Here is a 22,128-nt window from a genome sequence, read left to right as displayed (position 1 = left end):
TGGCCATAGCTAGCTGCCCTTTATGAGTTTACAAAGGGCTGTCCCCCTCCTCCTCCAGGGAGCATGTCTGAGCTGGCGGGCAGCGGGCCAGGGGCCAAGGCTGGCGTGCAGTGTCTGGGCTGCCTAACTTTTGCCCCACACTCCTATCCAAGCTACTGTGGACTCTTCTGCCATAAATGACAGTTTGTCTCCAAGTGACATATTTGCCTCCTTTCTAGCCAGAGGTACCCTGGAGTCAATGCACATGTGTTTGCCCTGCCCATCTGGTCACTGAACCCCTGCTGTGTGCCGGCCCTGTCCCAGGGCCTGGGGATTCAGCCAGCAACAAAATAGGGCAAAGCTCTCTGTCCCTCAAGTGCCCATGTGCTACTGGGTGACAGACAATAAGTGATTAGGAAATTGTATAAAATCTTACACAATGACCAAGGCTTTGGAGAAAATGAAGCCGGGAAGTGGTGGAGGGGGGGTGCAATTTTAGGAGGAAGGGACTGGCTGCAGGCAAGGACAGGGGGGAAGTGAGGAGACCTGCCTGATCCCCAGAAGCCCAGCTTGCAGGTAAGGAAACTGAAGCCTGGAGAGGTGCAGCAACTTCCCCAAGGTCACACAGCGAGGAACTTAGAGCTGGTGCCCACCGACCTCTGTGCCCTGACAGACCTGGTCTGTCCTCCACCCACCCTCCCTGAGCTCCAAAGACCCAGCAGGAGTCTGTCTGCACCAGTGTCCTGCCCCTCCCAAGCTCAGCTTGACTCTGGTTCCTGTCTGCTGCCGAACAGGTTGTTCCACCCCTCCTTTTCACAGATGGGCAAACTGAGGCCAGAGAGGGGCCATGCCTGATGGAGATCGCCCAGCAGGCAGTTAGCACCCACGTGGGTCCACACGTCCACAAGCCCTGGTTGGGGTGGTGGAGGGGGTGTCCTAGGGCTCCTGCCCCCACCCCAGCCTTGTTTTTCCTCTCTGGGCTGACACTGTTACCTTTGCTGCTGCTGCTGCTGCTGCCACCAGGCCAGAAAAACTCGCTGGGCAGGACTGGCTGCTGCCAGCATTAGGCCTGACTTGGTCCTTGGGGCTTTTCTGACAGCCCAGGGGTCAGCCTAGCCCCTTGTTCCCCTGGGTAGGTGGATGTAGGGGTCACACAAAGAGACAAAGATACTCATGATTGCTCAGTGAGAGACTCACACATAACAGTCACTCCACACAGTGGGAGACACACACAGACACACACACACAAGCATCCCAGGAATGCACACTCAGACACAATGGAGATGCTCTCACACCCTGGCACTGCCCACTGAAGTGAATGGCTCCAGCAGCCTCTCCTCTCACCAACTCAGGCCCACAATCCCAGTGCCCCCTCCCTCCTCTGGCTCTGGGAGGCTCATGCAGCAGAGCTGGCTGCACTGGATCCAGCCCTCCCGGTTCCGGGGCCATCTGGACTCAGATTCCGTTCCTCCTGCAAGCTCTGAAGTTCCCACAGGCCTTGGGAAGCGGAGTGGAGATGAGGTCTGGAGAGGCCCCAGAGGGTAGCCCCAGTCTGGGGGATTCTCAAATGCTTTGAGGCTCCACCTGGGCCTTGAAGGATGGCTAAGGTCAAGACTAGACAGAGAAAAGGGAAAAGGCATTATTTCTGGTGAGGGCCATGAGCAAGAGCCCAGCCAGGCTAGGGAAAAGGGCCAGGCTGGGAGAGGGAGTGACAGCTGGGATGCTGGGCTGTGAGATGACAGAGACAGCACCGCTTGGCCTCAGGCAGGGGCTGGCTCAGCAGGAGGGGCTGCACCCAAGCCTCACTGTCCTCTGCTGTAAAGCAGGACATTTGGACCAGGTGGGAGAAGGGACAAGATTTGCCATTTACTGAGCACCTAGTATGTGCCACACACAGACTAGGTAGGGGCTGGCACATGCACGTTTCCCAGATTTGAGAATTCTCCAGTTCCCAGGTTGGAAAGCCCTAGAATCCCTGGGTCCCTGGCTCCCTTTCCCTTATCTCCTGTTCTCCACTCCCTGACTCTACTATATGATCAAAGAACTGCTCCAGATAACGTTCTATCTGCTCTAGATAACTTTCCAAGTATCTAAAGATGAACGTCAAATACCATAAAATTCAAAGTTGTGGTCGTTTGGGTTTGAAATCATTTTCAAACCCACCACACCCTTTCTGTCCCCTCACCCAGAGGAGTGGGGCCACCTGTACGCAGGCCCCTCCTCGGGGCCAACAGGGAGTCAGGGCCTTCTGCCTGGGTACCCGGTGCCCCAGAGGTGGAGCCACTGGGATCCCTGTCTCCAGGCTTCTCACCTGCCCAGCTGTGGGTCACCGTCACTCCACTGCTTGAAGCAGTGCTCCTCCCCAGGCACCACGGCCAAAGTTCAGTAAACCCTGGGCTGGTTAGCACGTGGCACTAGGGAGTCATGGGGCTCAGAGGCTGCCTCTCGGAAGCCTCTGGGAGGCTTCGGAAGGCCAGAAAGGGCAGGAGACACACATCTGCCTGCACACCCACCTCCGCGTCATGAGCACATGAACTAGCTCTCTTTCTGGCTGTGTGACCCTGAGGGCTGGATGCATCTTAGAGCAATGGGTTGGCCACCGGAGCCTGGGTTCAGGGTCAGAACACCTGGTGGGCTGCAATCCCAGTTCAGAACCAACAGAAGTGGGTTTCAAGAAGAAAGCATCGCAATGAGGACCTAAGACCTGGAAAGTGATGCTCTGTTTGCTGAGTCCCAGCTAGACTGGACCTTCAGGGCCCACTCCTGCCTCCCTGCCTTTTTAGTGTCTCATATGCAAGTCATTTTGAGTAGCAAGTTACAAGAAGGCTATGAGAGGGGCTGAGGGATCCAAGAAGGCCCTGACTGCGTGATGGGGTCTGATGCAGCTCTCACAGGATGCGCCATTTTACCTGGGCCTTGAGGCATGAGTAGGAGTTCAAGAAAAATTCCTTCCAGTTGGAGGAAATACCGTGTGCAAATGCCCGCAGGTGTATTTAGAAGTGGTTTGGGGCTGGGCGTGGTTGCTCACACCTGTAATCCCAGCACTTTGGGAGGCCGAGGTGGGCAGATCACCCAAGGTCAGGAGTTTGAGACCAGCCAGGCCAACATGGTGAAACCCTGTCTCTACTAAAAATACAAAAATTAGCTAGGCGTTGTGGCAGGTGCCTGTAATCCCAGCTACTCGGAAGGCTTAGATGAGATAATCGCTTGAACCCAGGAGGCGGAGGCTGCAGTGAACCGAGATCGCGCCATTGCACTCCAGCCTGGGTGACAGAGCGAGACTCCATCTCAAAAAAAAAAAAAAAAAGGGGAGAAGTGATTTGGACCCCTTGACTGTGATGGAGTAGGGGGAATCCCATTTTGCCCTACGCCTCATACAGACCAGAGGGTGGGAAACTTGAACACATCTTTATCTTAAATCTTTCATCTTAAAACATCAATAAGGAAGGAAGCCGCCCCAGGGATGACTGGTGGAGAAACTCAACCACAGGCAGGGATAGGACAGATGGAGCAGCAGATCTGGGCAGCTGGGGTGACAGACACCACCCTCTTGTTCAGGAGAACCATAGACCTGAAGGAACTCAGGCTGTGGGTGAACCCAAGCTTGCAAATGTATTGCAACCAAATTGTTTAACCAGATTTCAATTTACAACCCAGGAGAGGTAGGGGTGTGTGTGTGTGTGTGTGTGTGTGTGTGTGTGTGTGTGTGTGTGCATGTGTCCCATCAGGGCATCAAGTGCTTTGGACTGGTGGTTGGATCTCATTTAGCCCAAATGTGAACAAAAACATCCCTAGCCTGTGGCTCAGGAGGCTGAGGTGTGTGTGTGTGTGTGTGTGTGTGTGTGTGTGTGTGTGTGTACCATCAAGTCATCAAGTGCTTTGGACTGGTGGTTGGATCTCATTTAGCCCAAATGTGAACAAAAAGATCCCTAGCCTGTGGCTCAGGAGGCTGAGGGGCTATCTACCTCCCAGTGGCCATCCTGTGCCCCTACCCTGCCTCACCCGGCTCACAGGGCCCCAGGCTTTCCCAGCTATTAGCTCCGCCAGCCACCTGAACAGGTGCCCTCCCTCGGGGTCCTAAACTGTCTTCTTTCTGGTTGGGAGCTGGGACTGTTCTGTGTTCTCCCCACAGCCCCTAGCCCAGCCAGGTGGGCCTAGGGTGGCTCTGTTGGCAGCACCCACACAGCCCCCAGGGTCCCAGGCCTCTCAGCTCCCTTGCAAGGAGTGCACTATCACCCACATTTGACAGGCCAGGACGCAGAGGCCCAGAGAGGTGGGCTGGGGTGTAAGTCCAGGCAGGCTGGCTATAGAGCTGGGAAGGGTAGCTAAGGTTTGGCCAGGCAGAGAGGATGAGGCAGGGAGGGAGGGCCTCCTGGGGGGCACAGCCCAGGTAGCAACATGGCAAAGTAGAAATGGACTTGGAATGATGAGCTCTGGAACAATAGTAATATCATAATTGGAATAATTATTATTGCTATTGTTATGTGATAATAACCAATCAGGAGGACATTAGGCAACGTTTTACATGTATGAGCTCAAATGTGGCCCCAGCTCTGACCTTTCTTGCTGTTGTGGCTCTGGGCAGGTCGCGGCTGCACTCGGGGCCTCAGTTTCCCCACTGGGGCATGAGGATTTCAAGAAAAATTCCCTCTAGCTGGAGGACACTCTGTGTGCAAATGCCTGGAGGTGTGTTTAGAAGTGGTTTGGACCCCTTGACTGGAATGGAGTAGGGGGAATCTTGTTTTGCCCTATGCTTCATACAGACCAGAGGGTGGGAACCTTGAACACATCTTTTTTTTTTTTTTAGAGACAGAGTCTTGCTCTTTCGCCCAGGCTGGAGTGCAGTGGCGCGATTTTGGCTCACTGCAACCTCCACCTCCTGGGTTCATGCCATTCTCCCGCCTCAGCCTCTGGAGTAGCTGGGACTACAGGCGCCCGCCACCACGTCTGGCTAATTTTTTTTTGTTTTTTAGTAGAGATGGGGTTTAGCCAGGATGGTCTCGATCTCCTGACCTCTTGATTCGCCCGCCTCGGCCTCCCAAAGTGCTGGAATTACAGGCATGAGCCACCGCGCCCGGCCTTGAACACATCTTTATCTGAAATCTTTCATCTTAAAACATCAATAAAGCAGCAAGCTGCCCCAGGGATGACTGGTGGAGAAACTGAAACATAGGGCCCAATTTGCTCCTCCTGGGCCGTGAGGCAGGCCAGCCACCCCCGAAGCACAGCGGGGCAGCGCTGCAGTCATGTCTGCCATGATCTTGACCCACAGCTGCACCGCCTCCAGTCCCAGCCCCACAAGGCCTGTCCTGGGTGGACACGCCGAGTGTGAGAGGTTCCAGTTAGTTCCTCTGCCCAGTCCCAGCCAGGACAGGCTCTGCCTCTGGCCAGTTTGAAAGAGCAGGCTCGGCTGGGCGCGGTGGCTCACGCCTGTAATCCCAGCACTTTGGGAGGCTGAGGCGGGTGGATCACGAGGTCAGGAGATCGAGACCATCCTGGCTAGCACGGTGAAACCCCGTCTCTACTAAAAATACAAAAAAAATTAGCCGGGCGCGGTGGTGGGCACCTGTAGTCTCAGCTACTCGGGAGGCTGAGGCAGGAGAATGGCGTGAACCTGGGAGGCGGAGCTTGCAGTGAGCCGAGATAGCGTCATTGCACTCTAGCCTGGGTGACAGAGCGAGACTCCGCCTCAAAAAAAAAAAAAAAAAGAAAAGAAAAAAGAAAGAGCAGGCTCTCTCCTCCGCTGGGCTAGAAGGTACTTGGGGCGATTTGGCGGTAGTGGGCTGGCTGGAAGGCAGGGCACAGACGGGAAATGAGAGAAAGGGGCCTGCTTGCTTCATCGGAGAGGATATAAAGTAAATGAAGCTGGACATGTAAGTGGAGCCAGATCTTGAGTCTGAGGTGTTAAGAGTTTACCCTGAGGCCAAGGGAGAAGCCACGGAAGGTTCATGGGAGGGGGAGGACATGAGACATTCAACAGGTCTGAGCTCCTCTCATAGCAGTAGGCTTTGGTCTAAGTCAGGATGAGTCTAGGACTTGCTCCCCAAGGGACTCTGGGGCCTGGGAGGAGCAGGGGAGCAGGGAGTAGGTCCAAGCTGAGGGGAACAACAAAGAGATGTGAAGGAGATGCTCTCTGATCACGACACACTCAGAGGTACCCATTTCACGTTGCCAATATGCCAGTCACTGTGCACTTACCCATAACGGAGATGTTATCATTATGAGGAAACTGAGGTTCAGAGAAGTTGAGAGACTTGCATCAGGTCACACAGTGAGAAAGTGGCCTGGTTCAGAGCCCACACTCTTAACCCCATATTCCACTGCCAGATGGGACTCCCCAGACCCCATGTGGAGCTGGGTCAGTGGGGCCTATCCCACTTGCACCTTATCTGACTCCAGGTCCCACCCTGAGACAGGCTGTTTCCAGGTGGTAGTGAGACGGGAGCCCCTGGGACCATGCCAGGCTGGGACGGCCACCATCTGAGGTGGCCCCGGGTCCTTTCCCCTAGCTATGGAGACCAGGTGCAGCACTTCAAGGTGCTGCGTGAGGCCTCGGGGAAGTACTTCCTGTGGGAGGAGAAGTTCAACTCCCTCAACGAGCTGGTCGACTTCTACCGCACCACCACCATCGCCAAGAAGCGGCAGATCTTCCTGCGCGACGAGGAGCCCTTGCTCAAGGTAGGGGCGGGTGAGGGCTGGCCTGTGGGAGCCTCTCTGCGTCTCCTGCTATCTGCAGCAGGGGAGATGCTGACACTGAGGCCAAGCACCGGCCTGGTCTCCTTTCCCCAGCAGCCTGGTATTGCAAGAGGCGTCCAGCCCAGGCTTCGAAGTTATATCCTGGTGGCGGCTATGGTGAGACTTGCAAGGGTGGGAAAGGAGAAGAGGGAAAGAAAAGCAAAGGACAGAAGGAAAATCCCATGGGGACAAACTGTCTAGCTTGTTCTCAGCTCCTAGAATAGCATGTGGCACACAGTAGGTGCTCAATAAATGTTCATTGAGTGAAGGAAGGTACAGACCCCCACTGAGCATACTGGGTACCATGCACTGAACTGGTCTCTGTACTCTGGGAGCCTCATCATGCCCATTATACAGATGAGGAAACCGAGGCTCAGAGAGTGCAGTGACTCATCCAAGGACACTTACCTGGTAGGCTCAGTCCTGGTTTCTGCTCGCGGAAGAGTTGACCTTGGGTGTGGGGCAGCATGAGTGCTCGTGGGCGAGATCCTGGCAAGCCGCGGGGTGGGGGGTGGGGAGTCGGGGTCATCCACCCCTTGACCTTGCAATAACAGCAATTTGCCAGCCAGCCCTTTCATCAAGGAGCCCCAAGGGCCAGCTCTGAAGCTGATTGGGATGCCGACAATAGCCACTGGGGTTATTAGCCCCAACAGGCTGTTTTCTTCAGGAGCGGGGATGCTGGCAAGGCCTGGGGCTGGAGGTCAAGACCCTGGGACACTTGAGCTTGGGCTCTGCAGAGGAGATGGGGAGTGTGGCCAAGGCCTGGGGAGAGGCTGATAACCGCTGCAGAGAAGCTCCAGCCATATCTTGTTCCTAGCACCTCCCCACCACCTTTCCATGTGATCAGAGGCCAGTTCATCCCCTCAGTGTTCCCTCTGTTCAGTAGGATGAGCCCTGGGGTCTGATATGCCAGGGGAGTCAAACAGTGCCTTGAGAGACCCCCACTAGTTTCTCCTCTGTTGGTCTTCCCTGCCTGACCCTGAGTGCCCAGGTCACTGTGAGCTCCCAGCCTCAGGGCACTTTTCTCTCCAGCTGGGCTCCTGTCTGCCAGATCTCCATCCTCCTCCCTGTTCACCACCTGGGCCAGCTCTGCCTTGGAAGAGTGTGAGAAAGCCAGGATGGAGCTAGGGCAAGGGCAACTGAGAGCTCCCCTACACGCAACACCTCGCTCTGGCCCGGGCCGTGGGGTCACCCACCCTGTGGCTCGACTCCAGAGCTGCCTCAGTCCCCTGGGACCTATGACGCCTCCTCCTTCCTGGGCAGAGAGCTGCTAATTACAGCTTCTCTGCTGATCGTATCACCCATCCTGGATGAGATTCTGCAGATTCAGAGCTGAGATCTTGGTGGGCAGGCAGGGCCAGGGTGCTGGGTGCAATAGTCACGGTGCCAGGCAGATGTGCTGCAGAGAGCTCCTGTCCTGCTGCCATTCACAGGTGGGGAAACTGAGTTCCACAAAGGGCAGGGACCTACCCAACATCACACATGGGGCATAGATAGGAGTGGAGCCCAGGCCTGAGAGCTCAAAGTGACAATTCTCTCCCTCAACGGCTGACCAAGGGCAAGAGCAATAAACACAACTCTTAGCTGCACGTCACTTTACAGTTTATAAGGCCCATTCTCATGGCTTTGTGGCCTGGAGTCAAAAGCTACCATGGCTGCTGCAGAGTCGGGTAAATAAGATCCCAAGAGAAGCAGGGACCTAACCAAAATCCCACCCTAAGGACCAGGACTCAGGTCCCCTGACCCACCAGCCCTATTGTCCCAGCTGGGCGGCTGGGAAAGCCGTGTTCTATGTAGATGCAGCATCTGCACAGCAGACAGGCAGGGGTGTGGGCAGCAGGAGGCCCGGTGGTGGCACTACCATTGATCTGGACTTAAAGTTCAACTCCGGTGCTGCCTGAGACCCCTCCTCACCTGTGGCAAATCACTTCTCTTGGGTGCCTCTGAGGGAGGGTGGGTTGCAGGGCTTCTGAAGGCACCCTACTAACCACCTCCTCTTCTTGCAGTCACCTGGGGCCTGCTTTGCCCAGGCCCAGTTTGACTTCTCAGCCCAGGACCCCTCGCAGCTCAGCTTCCGCCGTGGCGACATCATTGAGGTCCTGGAGCGCCCAGACCCCCACTGGTGGCGGGGCCGGTCCTGCGGGCGCGTTGGCTTCTTCCCACGGAGTTACGTGCAGCCCGTGCACCTGTGAGCAGCCTGGCGGCCGATCTGGCCAACGGGCCTTTTTACAGGAACTGAGGTCCAGAGAGGACATGGACACCCCCAGCTCGGTCAGAGTCACACGGGGCTCAGTGGACGGCCTTGGACTGAACGTGGGCTCCTAACTGCCTCCGGCCGCTCTGCACAAACTGGGATGGCCCAGGTCCCCCAGCAAGAGTACCCAGCAAGGGTAGCTCCGGGGCTTCCTGGCTGGTTGCTTTCCATTGGCTGCCAGCTGTGTGACACCACAGGGCGGAGTCTGTGGAGGCCCCGCCCACCTCCTCTTGTCAATGGCCCCATCTGCCAGGAAGGTTGAGGACTCCCAGGTTTCACCCACTGGAGGCCCAACCTAAGGAACCCTGGCCATGGTGGCTGGGTTCACCTTGGGCTGACCACCCACTGGGCCGGCCTGCCCCTCCCTCAAAAGGCCCCTGGAGTTGTTCAGGCTGTTGGGAGGTGGCTCAGCCTCGAAGGACAGACTGCACACCTGTTGACCTAAACTCACTGGACAGACTCCAGGTGGACACCAACTCCTCAACAGCCCCATGACTTCAGCTCCACCTGGGGCACCCAGCACCCCACCACAGGGCTAGAGGCCCTAAGACCCTGAAAAAGGGGCGGGCAGTAGGGAAGGTGGAGGCACACTCCTCTTCTGTTGGACAGGTGAGCTCTGAGGGCAAGCCCTGGGCCCAGCCACGCAGAGACCCTGGCTGCCCTGGCTCTTGTTTGTTTAGGCCCAGGTTCTGCCCAGACCGGGGCCCAGCAGAGCCCTCAGGAGGCTGAGAAACCTCCAGGGCAGACAGAAAGTTGGGGCCAGAGCTAGGTTTTAGAGATCCTACAGGATCCCACATGGGACGGCTACCTAGGTGGGGCACGGCCCCTACCCGAGAACAGGAGGGTCCTCCAGAGAATGTGCCACGATCAGGGATAAGAGCAGGGCCTGCCCAGAGCCTGGGCACCTTTGGGAGAGGGAAAAGTGAGGTGGGACTTGGAAAGGCTTTGAACGCCAGGCTGATGGTTGAGGGATGGTGGGCAGGGAGGGAGGGCGAAGAGGCTCCCTCTGGCATTTGGGAGCTGGTGGGTGGAGGGAGGAGCCCTTGCAGGTGGCTGCAGTCCCTTAATGGGGGGCCTTACTCTGGGCATGTGGGGCTCTCCCTCCATCCAGAGCTGGCCCAAGACCCTTAGAACCCTGAGTGCTGGCAAATCTCACTGCTCCTGACCCAGCCTGTGTATTCAAAACGAAAACAGTAAAACCAACATCAGGATGTCCGTCAGAAATCTAATTTTCCTTCCAATGCTGACTGCTTTGGTGCTGTTTTTGAAATGTCACATTCTTTTCTCCCATTTCCCCCCTAATTTTTCAGGGCTCCCGCTTTGCTGGCTTGGCCAGTTCTTGGGCACCGAGCTGCTGTGCAGCCGTGAGGGGAATCTGCCCCTCTTGGGGCCTCAGGATCCCCATGAGGGAAATGGGTGGACCTGAGGACTCAGAGCTCCTGCCTTTCTGTCCAGGATGGCAGTGTCAGGCGAAGTAGGCATAAAAGAATATGTTGACACACATGAGGAGGATGGCATTGAAGCCACAGACACGGGCCCAGAAGGCGTGTTTCTGGGGTGTTTGGCCATCACCTGGAGGGGGTTGCAGAAGGAGAGGGACAGATGAAGGACACAAGGTTACACCTGGTGCCCTTGCCTCCAGGCCAGGGTCAAGGTGGAGGAGTGCCTAGGGTCATCCACTTACCTGCTTTAGTTCCCAAGGGCAGATCCTGAGCCAGGGTCCACCAGGTAAGGTTCTCAATCTGTAAGAAATGAGTGAGGATAGGGTTGGGGGTGGGGGATGGCAGGGTGGGGGTGACCCAGACAGGATCAAAGGTTGGGGATGGCAAGATGGCAGCTGAGTTCAAAAAGGGACGGGGCTAGGTAGTCCAGGGCTAGAAAATTCTGAGTCAGAGTGGGTCGGGGATGAGAATGGGACCAGAGTAAGAAATTGTTAGGGGTCAGGGTCAGGGGTCAGGGCTGGCTCACCTGGACACTCTGTGGGGGTGGGGTCAGCAGGCTTCCAGCCACCACAACAGCACCACTGAGTGCAAAGAGGGCGACAGCGAAGTGCAGGTAGTGGATGCTCCCCAGGACGGCTGGCCGCGTGTCTGGCTCTCCGCAGGGTGGGGCTGGGTTCAGGAATTCCAGGACCAGCCTCGTGGCCCCCACCACCAGCCCTGCTATCAGGCCCCAGAAGGCCCCCTGGGGAGGAGGGAGGCAGGGCATGTGGGGCTACGGGAGGAGGACCAAGGCTCCCCCCACAGGCAGCAGGGAAGAGCAAATTGTGGCACGTCCCCAGGGAGAGCAGACCGCCGAGTCCTGTCCCCCGACACCCACCTGCTCGTTGGCACGTCGCCAGAAGACGCCCAGGACAAAGACTGCAGTCACTGGTGGGGCCAGGGAGCTGGTCACTGACTGCATGTAGATGAAGAGTTGCCCACTGTTGGAGTCCTGCAGGACGGGGATCCAGGCCACACTCACGCCGATGAGTGCCACTATGACCAGCCTGCAGGCGAGTGGAAGGCAGGCAGCGGTCGTCGTGGGAGGCTCTTCAGCTCTCTCCCACCTCCCCTGGTCACTAAGATTTGCTCTCTAATCTTTCCCCTGCTACCCCAGCTCCAGCCTCCTCCCTGGACTCTGGTCCACACCACCAGTGACCTGGCCAGTCCTGCCCTGCTCCAAGCCCTTTGGTGGCTCCCTGGATCCTGCAGGTGCAGCTCCTGACTCTAAGTGCTGTCTGCTCCTTCCCTGCCCTGGGGTCTCTGCGGAGCCAGCCCTTGGAGCTCCGCCATGGAGCTCCCTCTTGTCTCTCCTTCAAAGCACCTGTCCCAGTCACTACATGCACATTTACCTGGGTGTCTACTTGTTTACTGCCTGTCTTCCCCTCCCGATGGAAGCACCAGGAGAGCAGGAGCCTCATCTCTTTAGTTCATTGCTGTGTCTCCCAGCATATAGTAGGTGCTTACTAAGCATTTGGTGAGTGCATGAATGACCACTGCCCCCCGATCTGGGCCAGACTGACTTCCTGGTGGTTCTTTGAAGACACTAGGATTTTTCACACTGGCCGGCATTTGTGGGAGCTGGGACCTCTGGCTGGCACATCCCCACCCCGACAGCCCTGTGCTGCACATCCTTCACAGGGCAACCTGCTTACTAAGGATGCAAAGTTTGGAGCCAGAGGTGTGGGTTGGGGTTAGAGCCCATACTCCCCAGCTGTGAAGCCGGAGCCCTGCTGGGCCAGCATGAGCCCGTCCCCTCCTGTCCCCTGCGTGTCAGCTCCTGCCTGCCTCTCCCTTAGGCCAAGAGCCCCTCTACAACAGGCACATGCTACACTTGTTCATCCAACAAACCACTGGTGAGGTGCTCACCTGCGTAGGACACTACCCTAGGATCCCCAACTCGGCGATGAGTGGGACCTGGTGCCTGCCCAGCACTCAGAGTCCAGCAAAGAAAACAGATGAGCCTCTTACCTACACTTGGGCTGGGCTGGAGCAGCTCAGAGGAAACATCAATCTAGGAGGGCTTTCAGGAGGAGGCACCCCCTCCCCAAGCCTTGAGGGGCATGGGACCCAGCTAAGGGGATGAAGCTGGGGCAAGGCATCCATCTGCTCCTCCCTGGCTGAGCACCTCACCCCTGTGTCCTGGGTCAGTTGGCATTCCTCACCCCCAAGGTGGGTGGTGGGTGACCCGCTGGAACCCTGGCTGTGGTGGCAGGGGTGACAGAGGCTATGTGTTCAGCTAGGGTGGGTCCTCTCAGCGCCTGTCCGCCTTCCTCCCTCCCTTTCTTCCCTTCTAGGCCTGAGGGAGAGGGTGGAGGAAGGAGGTGTCACCTTGATTAAGGCTAATTAACCCCTAGCCAGGCAGGCAGGCGGGCGCTGCCCTCATCAAAGGCCCAGGCGGGCCTCCATTAACGCCTGCCCACCCCGCCCTCTGCACACAGCTCTCCCGCCCAGCACCAGACTCTGCATCTCTGTGCCAGGGCTGGGGCCACTCCAGCCAGGCCCTCACTTTCTTACCCAGCCTTCTTACCTGGCTGCCAGAGGACCCCCAAACCCAGAGGCTGCTCCTTCTGCCTGGAATGCCACTCCCTCCCATGCCACCATCAGGGTGGACAGTGCCCTCCAGCATCTCCCTGGGCTGCAGCCACAGTTACTGTGGAACATCTCAAGGAGGGGTGTCTGAGATCTCTCCGAGTCCTGCACAGGGTTTCCGGGAGGCTGTGGGCCCCATTTATGGACTGAACAGCCGGGAACACAGACAGGGGAGAGTGGGGCGGGGGGGCAGTGGCGGAACAGTGGACTGAGGTGTGGGGGCTTGGGGCAGGCATACAGGAGGGGGGGAGGGTCATCGCTGTCCCCCAGCCTGTGACGGCTCCTCCAGCCTCCACTCAGCTGGACAGAGCCATCAGGGTCACCGGCATGGTACTGCACCCGGCCCTGCGATGGCCTCCTCTCCAGGCCTCTGGGCTGTTGGTCTTCTCTCTGTAAGCCTCGCCTCTCCCTGACAGAGACTGTGGTCAGGCCATTCACCCTACCAGAGATCCATGACCACGAGGCCTAGGAGATACCGCTCCAATGGTGGTGTTTAGGGCAGGAGGAAGCTGAGACGGCTTTGAGGGGCTGGGGGTGTTGAGGGTATCCCAGTGCTGTAAGAGGGACGGGAAGTTGAGCTGGCCAGCCTGACACCTGGCACGGGGCCCTTTCTGCTCTATCCAGCTGGCAGCTGAGAGAACTGGGGCCCAGAGAGGGTGAGCAACCTGCCCTGCACCACGCAGCCTTGTGCCTTGCTCCTCAGGGAGGCCGACTGCCAGGCTTGCAGGGCTAGGGGCGGGGGGTTGACTTGGCAGAAGAGGTGGGAAGGAGGGTCAAGGGCATGGGCAGCTGGGTGAGCTGGCGCAGCAGGAGGCCAGGTCAAGACTTTTGGTTGCAGGTGGGAGTCTGGGTGAGGAGGCCAGGAAGTAGTGGGCAGGGGACATGAGGGCCACTGGGCAGGTACAGGGGCTACCAGTGTCACACACTGGGTGGCAGGAGGGCATCCAGTTCCCGGGGCCCAGGATGCTGGAGCATGGAGGGGCTTAGAGCAAGGTCTGGCCTCAGAGGAGACACATGGTCAGAGAGGGGCAGGGTCTTCCCCAGGCCACACAGCTTCTGAGGAGAGGCAGGGGAGCCAGAGGGGGAGAAGTGGTCAAGGGGCCAAGTGCCCAGGACACAGGGACATGGAAGTGTCTTGCCCAGTGAGAGGTGGGAGACTCCTTGTTTTGGAGAATCCTGTGAGCCCGTGGATGAGCTCACTCGCACCCGCCTCTGGCGTGTCCCAACAGGGCCCTTCCAACAGAAGCCTGACTGTTTTGCATCCCCGGGACAGCTGCCTGGAGCTCTGGAGGAGACCCCACCCCCAGGATGGGTGCCCTGGGCTCCTGGCCAGGGGGTGCTCTGTTGTGCCAGAAGGCTGGACCCCCGAGCAGCAGAGTGTGAGCCACACTGCTCAGAGGACAACAAGAGGGTGGGACTGGAGGGCCAGGGAGGGCGCAAATAGACACGTGCACATGGGAGCTAACCTCTGAGGATGTAAAGGCATAAGAGTGATAGAATGGGCTGGGCACACTGGCTCATACCTGTAATCCCAGCCCGCTGAGGTGGATGAATAACCTGAGGTCAGGAGTTCGAGACCAGCCTGGCCAACATGGTGAAACCCTGTCTCTACTAAAAATACAAAAAGTTGCCGGGCGTGGTGGTGCGCTCCTGCAATCCCAGCTACTCAAGAGGCTGAGACACGAGAATCTCTTGAACCCGGGAGGTGGAGGTCGCAGGGAGCCAAGATCGTACCACTGCACTCCAGCCTGGGTGACAAAACGAGACTGTCTCAAAAAAAAAAAAAAAAAAAAAAAAGAATGATACAATGGACTTTGAGGACTCAGGGGAAACGCTGGGAGGGTGTGAGGGATAAAAGACTACACATTGGGTACAGTGTACACCACTCGGGTGATGGGTACACCAAAATCTGAGAAATCGCCACTAAAGAACTTATTCATGTAACCAAACACCACCTGTTCTCCAGACACAGCCCCGGTCCTCATGAAGCGCCCAGATATTTGGAGAAGGGTGTCGGGGAGGTCTCTTGGCCTGTAATGGCCACATGTGCTGTGGGAAGAATCTGGCAAGAGTCCCTGGGGTATGAAGGGGAGAGAGGCTCATTCCTTGGTTGAGGGTCTCAGGGAGGACTGCACGGAGGAGGGGACACAGGCAGAGTCCAGAAAGATCAGCATGAGTCATCGAGGTGAAAAAGGAGGGGACAAGCTGGGCTGGGAGGAAACAAGCTGGAGCTCAGTGGGGCCAGGGCCATGGAGGCTGAGGGACGTGGCAGCCCAAGTGTGGCCAGTCCTGAGTGCTGGCCCCGGGGCCCTCTGTGGCGCAGCTGGGAACCATCAGGAGGAATGGGGGCCCAGGTTTTCGGGGAGATAGAGAGATCTGTGGCATGGTTGGGGAGGGAGGGCTGGCCCCTGCAGAAGGAATCCAGCTCGAGGGTGGAGATGCATCCCAGATGAGGGCTGTGATCACACAGAGGTGGACAGGAGAGCAATGTGAGAGGTGGTATGGATGGGGTACACTGGCCCTTCTCTTCCCTTCTTCCTGGCATCCACCTTTCTCTAAGTGGCAAACTCCGGCTCATCCCTCAAAGTCAGTGCGGGCGCCCACCCTTGTAGTGTTCCCCCACCCCCGTACTGGCCCCCACCCCCATACCGTCCCACCAGCAGGAGCTCCCGCTCGCCGGAGCGGGGACGCAGCCGCCTCCAGATGTCCATAGTGAAGAGGGTGCTGCTGCTGTTGAAGATGGAGGTCAGCGACGACATGAGCGCGGCCAGCATCACTGCGATCATCAGCCCCCGCAGACCTGGGGTGGGACGGGGGATGTGTGACCCTGTCCGGCCTTGAGACAGCCCCGGGAACCCCTCCCGCCTGGGCTCTAATGCCTGAGGCCCGCCCGCCATTTGCATGCTCCTCCAAGGCAGAGGGCGGGGAGGGAGAGAAGCTGAGGAGGTTTGAGGTGAGCAAGACCCAGAATGAGGAGACTGGGGAGGCCAAGGACAAACCGTGGGGACTTCGGAGCTGGCTGCTTGAGCCCTAGGCTTGCTGGCAACCCTAGGCCCGACCATAATTACTCATAATGCTGAGGCTGCGATCAGGCCTGTCCTTTCTGCAGAGCCTGGCGTTGACAAAGCACTTTCACACCCATGCCTTCGTCCGAGGAAAGCATGATTAACCCGCTTGACAGATGAGGAAATGGAAGCTCAGAGAAGTGAAGAGATTGCCCAGGGATTCACAGCAGGCCAGCGGCAGAACTTTGGGGTGCGGTGGGGTTGGTGAGGAAGGCTTGGGCGGGGCCTCTGCTTGAAAGTCACACCCTGGGCAAGATGCACACCTCACCCCAGCATGCAGTGCCCCAGTCTCTGGAATTTTCCGCCACTTCCTGTGCATGGCAGGACCCAGCAGGCATAGTGGATCCCCTCTCTCCTTGGCTCTGTGGTTTTCCAGAGTGGGAGTGAGGGCTCCCCTAGGAGGTGCGGGTAGCATTGCTGTGAAAGGCCTTCTGGGAGTTGTGGGCTCAAGAGGGCCTGAGGGTGAGGAGCCCTAAAGAAGGTGGAAGAATGCTCAACTGCCCACTCCGTGCTGTGTGGCTTCAGGCTGGTCGCCTCCCCTCTCTGGGGATGAGTTCAAGTCTGTCTACAAGAACTCCTGCAATTTTAAGCACCTCCTTTACCTCTACAAACTCTTGCCCGTCTGTCCTAGGATAAGCCTGACATAGGACCCCCTGCCCCGAAGGCACAGCCATTTATTGCCTGGCTGGGTTGTCTGGCCTCGGTTCTGTGTCTGATTGGCTGTGTGACTTCCAGGTGTCTCTGGGCTCTCTGTTCACTTGTCAGAAGCTGGCTGGGATGGAGCCCAAAGGAAAGTGAGTCAAATCACAGCTTTCCCCAAAACATTTCTCCACCCACTCCCTTGTCTTGCTCATGGAGATGGATGAACTTGGAGCTTATTCCATCCATTTCTTAGAGAGGGAACTCAAGACCTAGAGAGGGATTGTGGCCCAACAATGGCTCGGTGTCAGCCCTGGAGGGCTTAGCGAGTCCCCTTGCCCAGAACAGAAGAGAAAAGCGAAGGCCCAAGGTGGGAACTACAGCGTGGCCAAGCCTGCACCCAGCATTTTCCCTGTGTCATTATGTTTAATCCCAGCAACAACGCTGAGGGGTGGGTAGATGCCATTACCTCCAATTTACAAATGAGGACACCCAGGCTCCAAGCAGGGAAGTGACATGCCCCAAATTTCTTGGCCAGTGAGTGGCACAGCCAAGATCTGATCCTAGGTCTGTGTACTCAGTTCCCTTAGGCCTAAGCTCTGCAGGAGGGAGGGAGGGAGGGAAGGAGAGGAGGAGAGAGCAGGGTGGGGCTCACCTGAGGGATCGAAAGCTTCCAGGAAGAGGGGATTAGAAAGAGGGGGACCAGGGAAATCTCCAGCACCTGAGAATCTGTAGAGGAAAAGCTCGGGCTGCAAAGGGCTCAGGAAACTGTTTCTGCTTTTTGCTTAGGGTTGAACCTCCCAAACCCCTTGCTATGTTGCTTCCTCCTCCTTGCATACCTCCTGTGATGGAGAACTTGCATACCTCCTGTGATGGGGAACTCATCACGCCACATTAAAATGGCAGGGATGCTGCTACCATGAGAAACATGGAAAAAGCCAAAACCTGCCCACTAGTTCTACCCACTGGCTTGCAGTGTCTCAGGGCGGTGGGCGGGGGGCTTGCAGAGGATAGGCACTCATGCCTGCAGATGTAATGGGGGGTCCTGAGCTCCTGATCCCAGCAGAGTAAGCAGTTTGTGTCTTGGGTTTGTGTCTCAGTCACTATACAACTTCAGACAAGTCACTTTCCCCTCTCTGTGCCTCAGTTTCCCCATCTGTAAAATGGAGCCAATAACCCTATCTCATAGCATTTAATGAGAAACTGTTAGTAAAGGGCCTGGCACCTAGTAGGCATGCAAGAGGAGAGAGTGGGTGGCCTTTCTCAAGAGATGGTACAGCATGAGATAGGAGATCAGGGTGTGCAGGCAGATGCATCCGGTCAGAAGCCCAGCTTTGCAGCTTACTTGCCATGTAACCTGGGCCAGGTCACTTAACCTCTCTTGGTCTCAGTTTCCCTGTCTTTAAAATGGGGATGATATAGGCCAGGTGCAGTGGCTCATGCCTGTAATCCCAGCACTTTGGGAGGCCGAGGCGTGTGGATCACCTGAGGTCAGGAGTTCGAGACCAGCCTGGTCAACATAGTGAAACCCCGTCTCTACTAAAAACACAAAAATTAGCCAGGTGTGGTGGCACACGCTTTTAATTCCAGCTATTTGGGAGGCTGAGGCAGGAGAATAGCTTAAACCCAGGAGGTGGAGGTTGCAATGAGCTGAGATCACACCATTGCACTCCAGCCTGGGCAATAAGAGCAAAACTCCATCTCAAAAAAAAAAAAAAAAAAAAATGGGGATGATACTAACAGCACTAGGTGTTCCTGAGAAGAGGAGGCCAGTGCATCACCTGGGAAACCCTGGGGATGGTGGTGGCATGCAGTGGGTGTTCGAGTGTTTTCTATCGTGAGTGCTTCTGCTCTCCTCTCCTAGGAGCAGAACAGCCCACCTGGATGTCACCCAGCATCACACTAGATCCACAGTAGCCTCCACAGTCCCCATACTCATTGGGCCCCAAGTCCAACCCCACGCCCTCCACCCAGACCCCCACCCACACAGCCTCACCGATGGGCATCAGTTCCATGACCAGCTTGGGGTAGGCGATGTTGGAGCAGCCGACCTCGGCCCCGCAGGCCCGCAGGCACTCAGACGGCACCACGCAGCCCACATCATCTGTTCGAGAGATGGACACTTGGTGTCTCTCCCCATAGACATGAGCACCTGGGGTGGGCAAGATAGGGCGGGGGGCAGGAGCCTGGCCCAGACCTGCTCCATCAATGCCTCTGACCTGTTACCATTTGGCCTTGGGTCTCAGTTTCACAATCTGAGCCACAGGGAGGGAATGGCCTCTGAAAATCCTTTTCCCTGCTGTTCTCCATCATAACTCTTCTTCCTGATCCCACTTCTTGGCCAGGGGGCTCACCTGCCGTTGGCTCTGCTGTGTGAGGTCCGCCATTAGAGTCTACCTGGGGCCTGAGCCTCCCTTGCCCCCCTCGTCCCCAGCCATTCTCCCCAAAGGGGGAAATGGAGGCTAGAGAAGAGAGAGGCCTGCAGGATGGGCCCTGCCCCAGGCCCTCAACCTGTCCCCTGGGCTTTGTGTTCACTCAGCGACAAGTCAACAAGTCGCATCTGTCCATGGGCAGCCGGCTTGAGTGTGCTGTCACACAGCTGCAGCTCATGCAGCAGGGCTGTGGTGAAAACTCAGGGGCTGGCGAGGCCTGCCTGCTCCAACTTCCTGGCTTAGGACGTGGGGTCAGAGCCCATCCACACCCCTGTCTCCAACCCTGGGGTCCAAGCTTTACGCCAGGCTATTTCCTGCTGCAGAGAGCTGAGCTGATGCCCAGGACTCTCCAGCCACTCAGCCTCTCAACAGTCTACAAGACCCTGGGTGATCCAGACCCTTGGCCCCTCCCCACAAGTCCCTCCTCGCTCCCACCTGAGGCCTGCCCCAGGCCTCGCCTGAGGACTGCCTCCTTCCCGAATTCCGGTCTGTCCTTCCCACCCCATTCTCCATCTGTCCCCTTGCCCCACATCGCTTTCCCTCATCCCTTGTCATCCCTGGGAGGACTTGGACATGTTTATTCGGTTCTTGCCACTTCCCTGTGGCAGGTGAGTCCTGAGAGGACGGGGTTTGCCTCGTGCTATCTCCCCCATGGCTGGGGTGGTACACACGGCTCATTTGTTGAATGAAAGGACTCACGAATTTCTCAGGCTCAGGCCAGATCCCGACTGAACCCTAAATCCAGGCATCCCTCGGCCTCCTGCCCTGTGTGGGGGCAGAACCCCGGCCTACCTCCATAGCCCTGAGGTGTGGGGCTCTCCTCACTGCTCTGCTCAGTGAGATTTGTTGGTGTTAGCAGTCGTGGGGCTGACTTTGGCCTAGTGATACGTAGGGATGAAGAGAGTTGACCCACATTCACTTTTTCCTCCCATAAAAGACTTTCTAGAAACCTTTGGCCCCTGCTTCTGGGGGTTTTCAGGAGGGCCCAGAGTGCAGAGCTAACCAGAAGATGATGATTACGGGGGAGTTCAGAAACAAGCTGACTGACAGCACTGCAGTGGCTTGTTAGGGGCAGGCAGAGTTGCAACACAGCAGCAGCAGGGGCGGCTGGCATTGACACTTCTGTGACTTGGTGCTCCCTCTGTAGACTGCCCCCTCCAAAGCCCCTTTCTGATATGTCCCTTCTTAGATGCCCAGCCCATGGGGAAGGGCGGGTCTCAGACCCCTTCCCCCAGGCCAGCTGGCCTGGGGCAGTGTCCCCTACCCTGGCACCCTTGAACATGTCCCAGTCTCCAGCCCAGCCTGTTTGAGCTCCAGGCTTTCCGGACGCCAGGTTCCTGTCATCCCCCAGGCACCTCCCTGGCTCCTCCCATTAGCCCCCCAGGCTCATAGCTTCTTCCCCCTCCCGTCTGGGGCCCACCCTGCCCAATCCCATGCTCCTCCCCAGCCTCCTGTCCATCCTCTCCACACTTTGGAGTCACAGCTCTCAGCATATTACTTATTTCTCAGGACCCTCCTCCCTACCCCCACCTCTCAGCCCATGGCATCCTGGGGGGAAAAAGTATCCTTTCTATGGCATTCGAGGCCCTTGACAGTTGGTCCCAGAACCTCCCATCCCAGCACCGTGCACGAGCCACCCTGACCTGCTTGTATTTTCTCACACACACCCAGCACTTGGACGCCTCCATGCCTTTGCAGACGTAGTCCCTCCTCCCAGGGCACCACTGTCCGTCTAACACCCACCCACACCCTTGTTTACCGCCTGCTTCAAGGCCCATTGCAAAGGGCTTGTCCTCTGAGGCCTTCCCTGACTCTCCCAACCCCCAAGGCAGTAGCAGCTTCCTCCCAAGGGCTCCTAAGGCCAAAGATTGAATCACAGTTGTTTGTTTACATAGTCTACCTTCCCCACCAGGACGGAGGCTCCCCAAGGGCAGACACTGGGTTTGAATCATCTCCAAGTCCCAGGTATCGCCTGGTCCAGGGCCGGGCCCAGAAGAGACTTTCTGGGAACACTGATTGAATGAATGAATAAGTGACTGCATGGTGGGGAGGAGGGAGGAAAGGCACAGGAGGAGAGGAGTAGTGGGAGAAGGGATCCCAGAAAGAGCCATGAGGAGTTCAGGCACTGTTTGATCCAGCTGCCCTACCCTACCACCTCTACCCCCATTAGTTTTTCAGGACCAGAAAGGACATAACTTGCCTGGGGGACACAGTCGGATCCAAGACAGAGCCGGGGGCCCCATGGCAGAACTCTGAGGACACTGGGGTCCAGGATTCAGAGGACAGGTGATGGGCCACTGCTGATGGGCTCTGAACCTAGGCAGGCTGACTGGCACTCGGAGGACCCAGCCCTCCTGGGAGGGACAGGTGAGGCGTTGCAGCCATATAATGTTTCAGAAAGCCCGAGTCAGGAGATTCTTTGTGAGTTTCTTCAGCCCATTCCAGGCTCTCGGCATGGGAAACCGCCCCGAGTCCCACTGGTTTGACCAAGTGTTTGTGCTGAGCAGCAAGAAAGAACTTCTTTATGAGAACAGTGGCAGTGGTGTCACCATTGAAACACAGTCCCCCAGGACTCCAGAGTAAGCAGCCCCGGGGAGGCAAAGCGGGGGGCAGTGAGAGCTGGGGAGCTGGCAGGGGTCTATGGGTTTGCCAGGGTACTGGCTTCTGCAGGCCTAGGAGCTCCCCACTGGGCCCCACTTTTGCATCAGCCCCCCGTCCAGCCAAGGCCCACACCAGAAGCCAGGGGTTGCCCCTCCTCGTCCCCTTGTCTTCCCTCCCCATGGCCAATGCCCAGTCCTGTTTGATTATTAGGCGAACTGCACTACCTCCTTGCTGTGCCTCCTAATCCACTCCCCCTGCAAGCAAGCAAAGGGAACTTCGAAACCTACCAATCCGCCCACGCTCTTCCCTGCTCAAACCTGCTCCGTGCCTCTCCAGCCGCTGCAGGGGTA

General features: G+C 57.3%; 2 protein-coding genes across 6 annotated transcripts in view; one reads left to right on the top strand and one right to left on the bottom strand.

The window, feature by feature from the left end:
• GRAP (GRB2 related adaptor protein) overlaps positions 1–10,209 on the top strand; it is a 40,632-nt gene extending 30,423 nt beyond the window's left edge. For all 3 annotated transcript variants that reach the window (XM_024350419.3, XM_063799724.1, XM_063799725.1), the window contains 2 exons: positions 6,489–6,657; positions 8,721–10,209. In XM_024350419.3, coding sequence (XP_024206187.1) covers positions 6,489–6,657; positions 8,721–8,906 — 355 coding nt within the window. In that variant the 3' untranslated portion in view covers positions 8,907–10,209. The remainder of the gene's footprint in view (positions 1–6,488; positions 6,658–8,720) is intronic.
• Positions 10,180–22,128, bottom strand: part of SLC5A10 (solute carrier family 5 member 10) — a 69,945-nt gene continuing 57,996 nt past the window's right edge. For 2 of the 3 annotated variants that reach the window (XM_063799723.1, XM_016932255.3), the window contains 6 exons: positions 18,742–18,897; positions 15,691–15,841; positions 11,288–11,456; positions 10,937–11,152; positions 10,653–10,710; positions 10,180–10,540 (listed from right to left, as the gene is read on the bottom strand). In XM_063799723.1, the coding sequence (XP_063655793.1) occupies positions 10,434–10,540; positions 10,653–10,710; positions 10,937–11,152; positions 11,288–11,456; positions 15,691–15,841; positions 18,742–18,897 (857 nt within the window). In that variant the 3' untranslated portion in view covers positions 10,180–10,433. The remainder of the gene's footprint in view (positions 10,541–10,652; positions 10,711–10,936; positions 11,153–11,287; positions 11,457–15,690; positions 15,842–18,741; positions 18,898–22,128) is intronic. The other variant, XM_016932256.3, reaches the window with a different exon arrangement.

This window comes from Pan troglodytes, chromosome 19, assembly GCF_028858775.2.
Source record: "Pan troglodytes isolate AG18354 chromosome 19, NHGRI_mPanTro3-v2.0_pri, whole genome shotgun sequence".
NCBI classification, from domain to species: Eukaryota; Metazoa; Chordata; class Mammalia; order Primates; family Hominidae; genus Pan; species Pan troglodytes.
The sequence above is the reverse complement of the archived record's forward strand: the minus strand, read 5'-3'. Positions and strand labels throughout refer to the sequence as shown.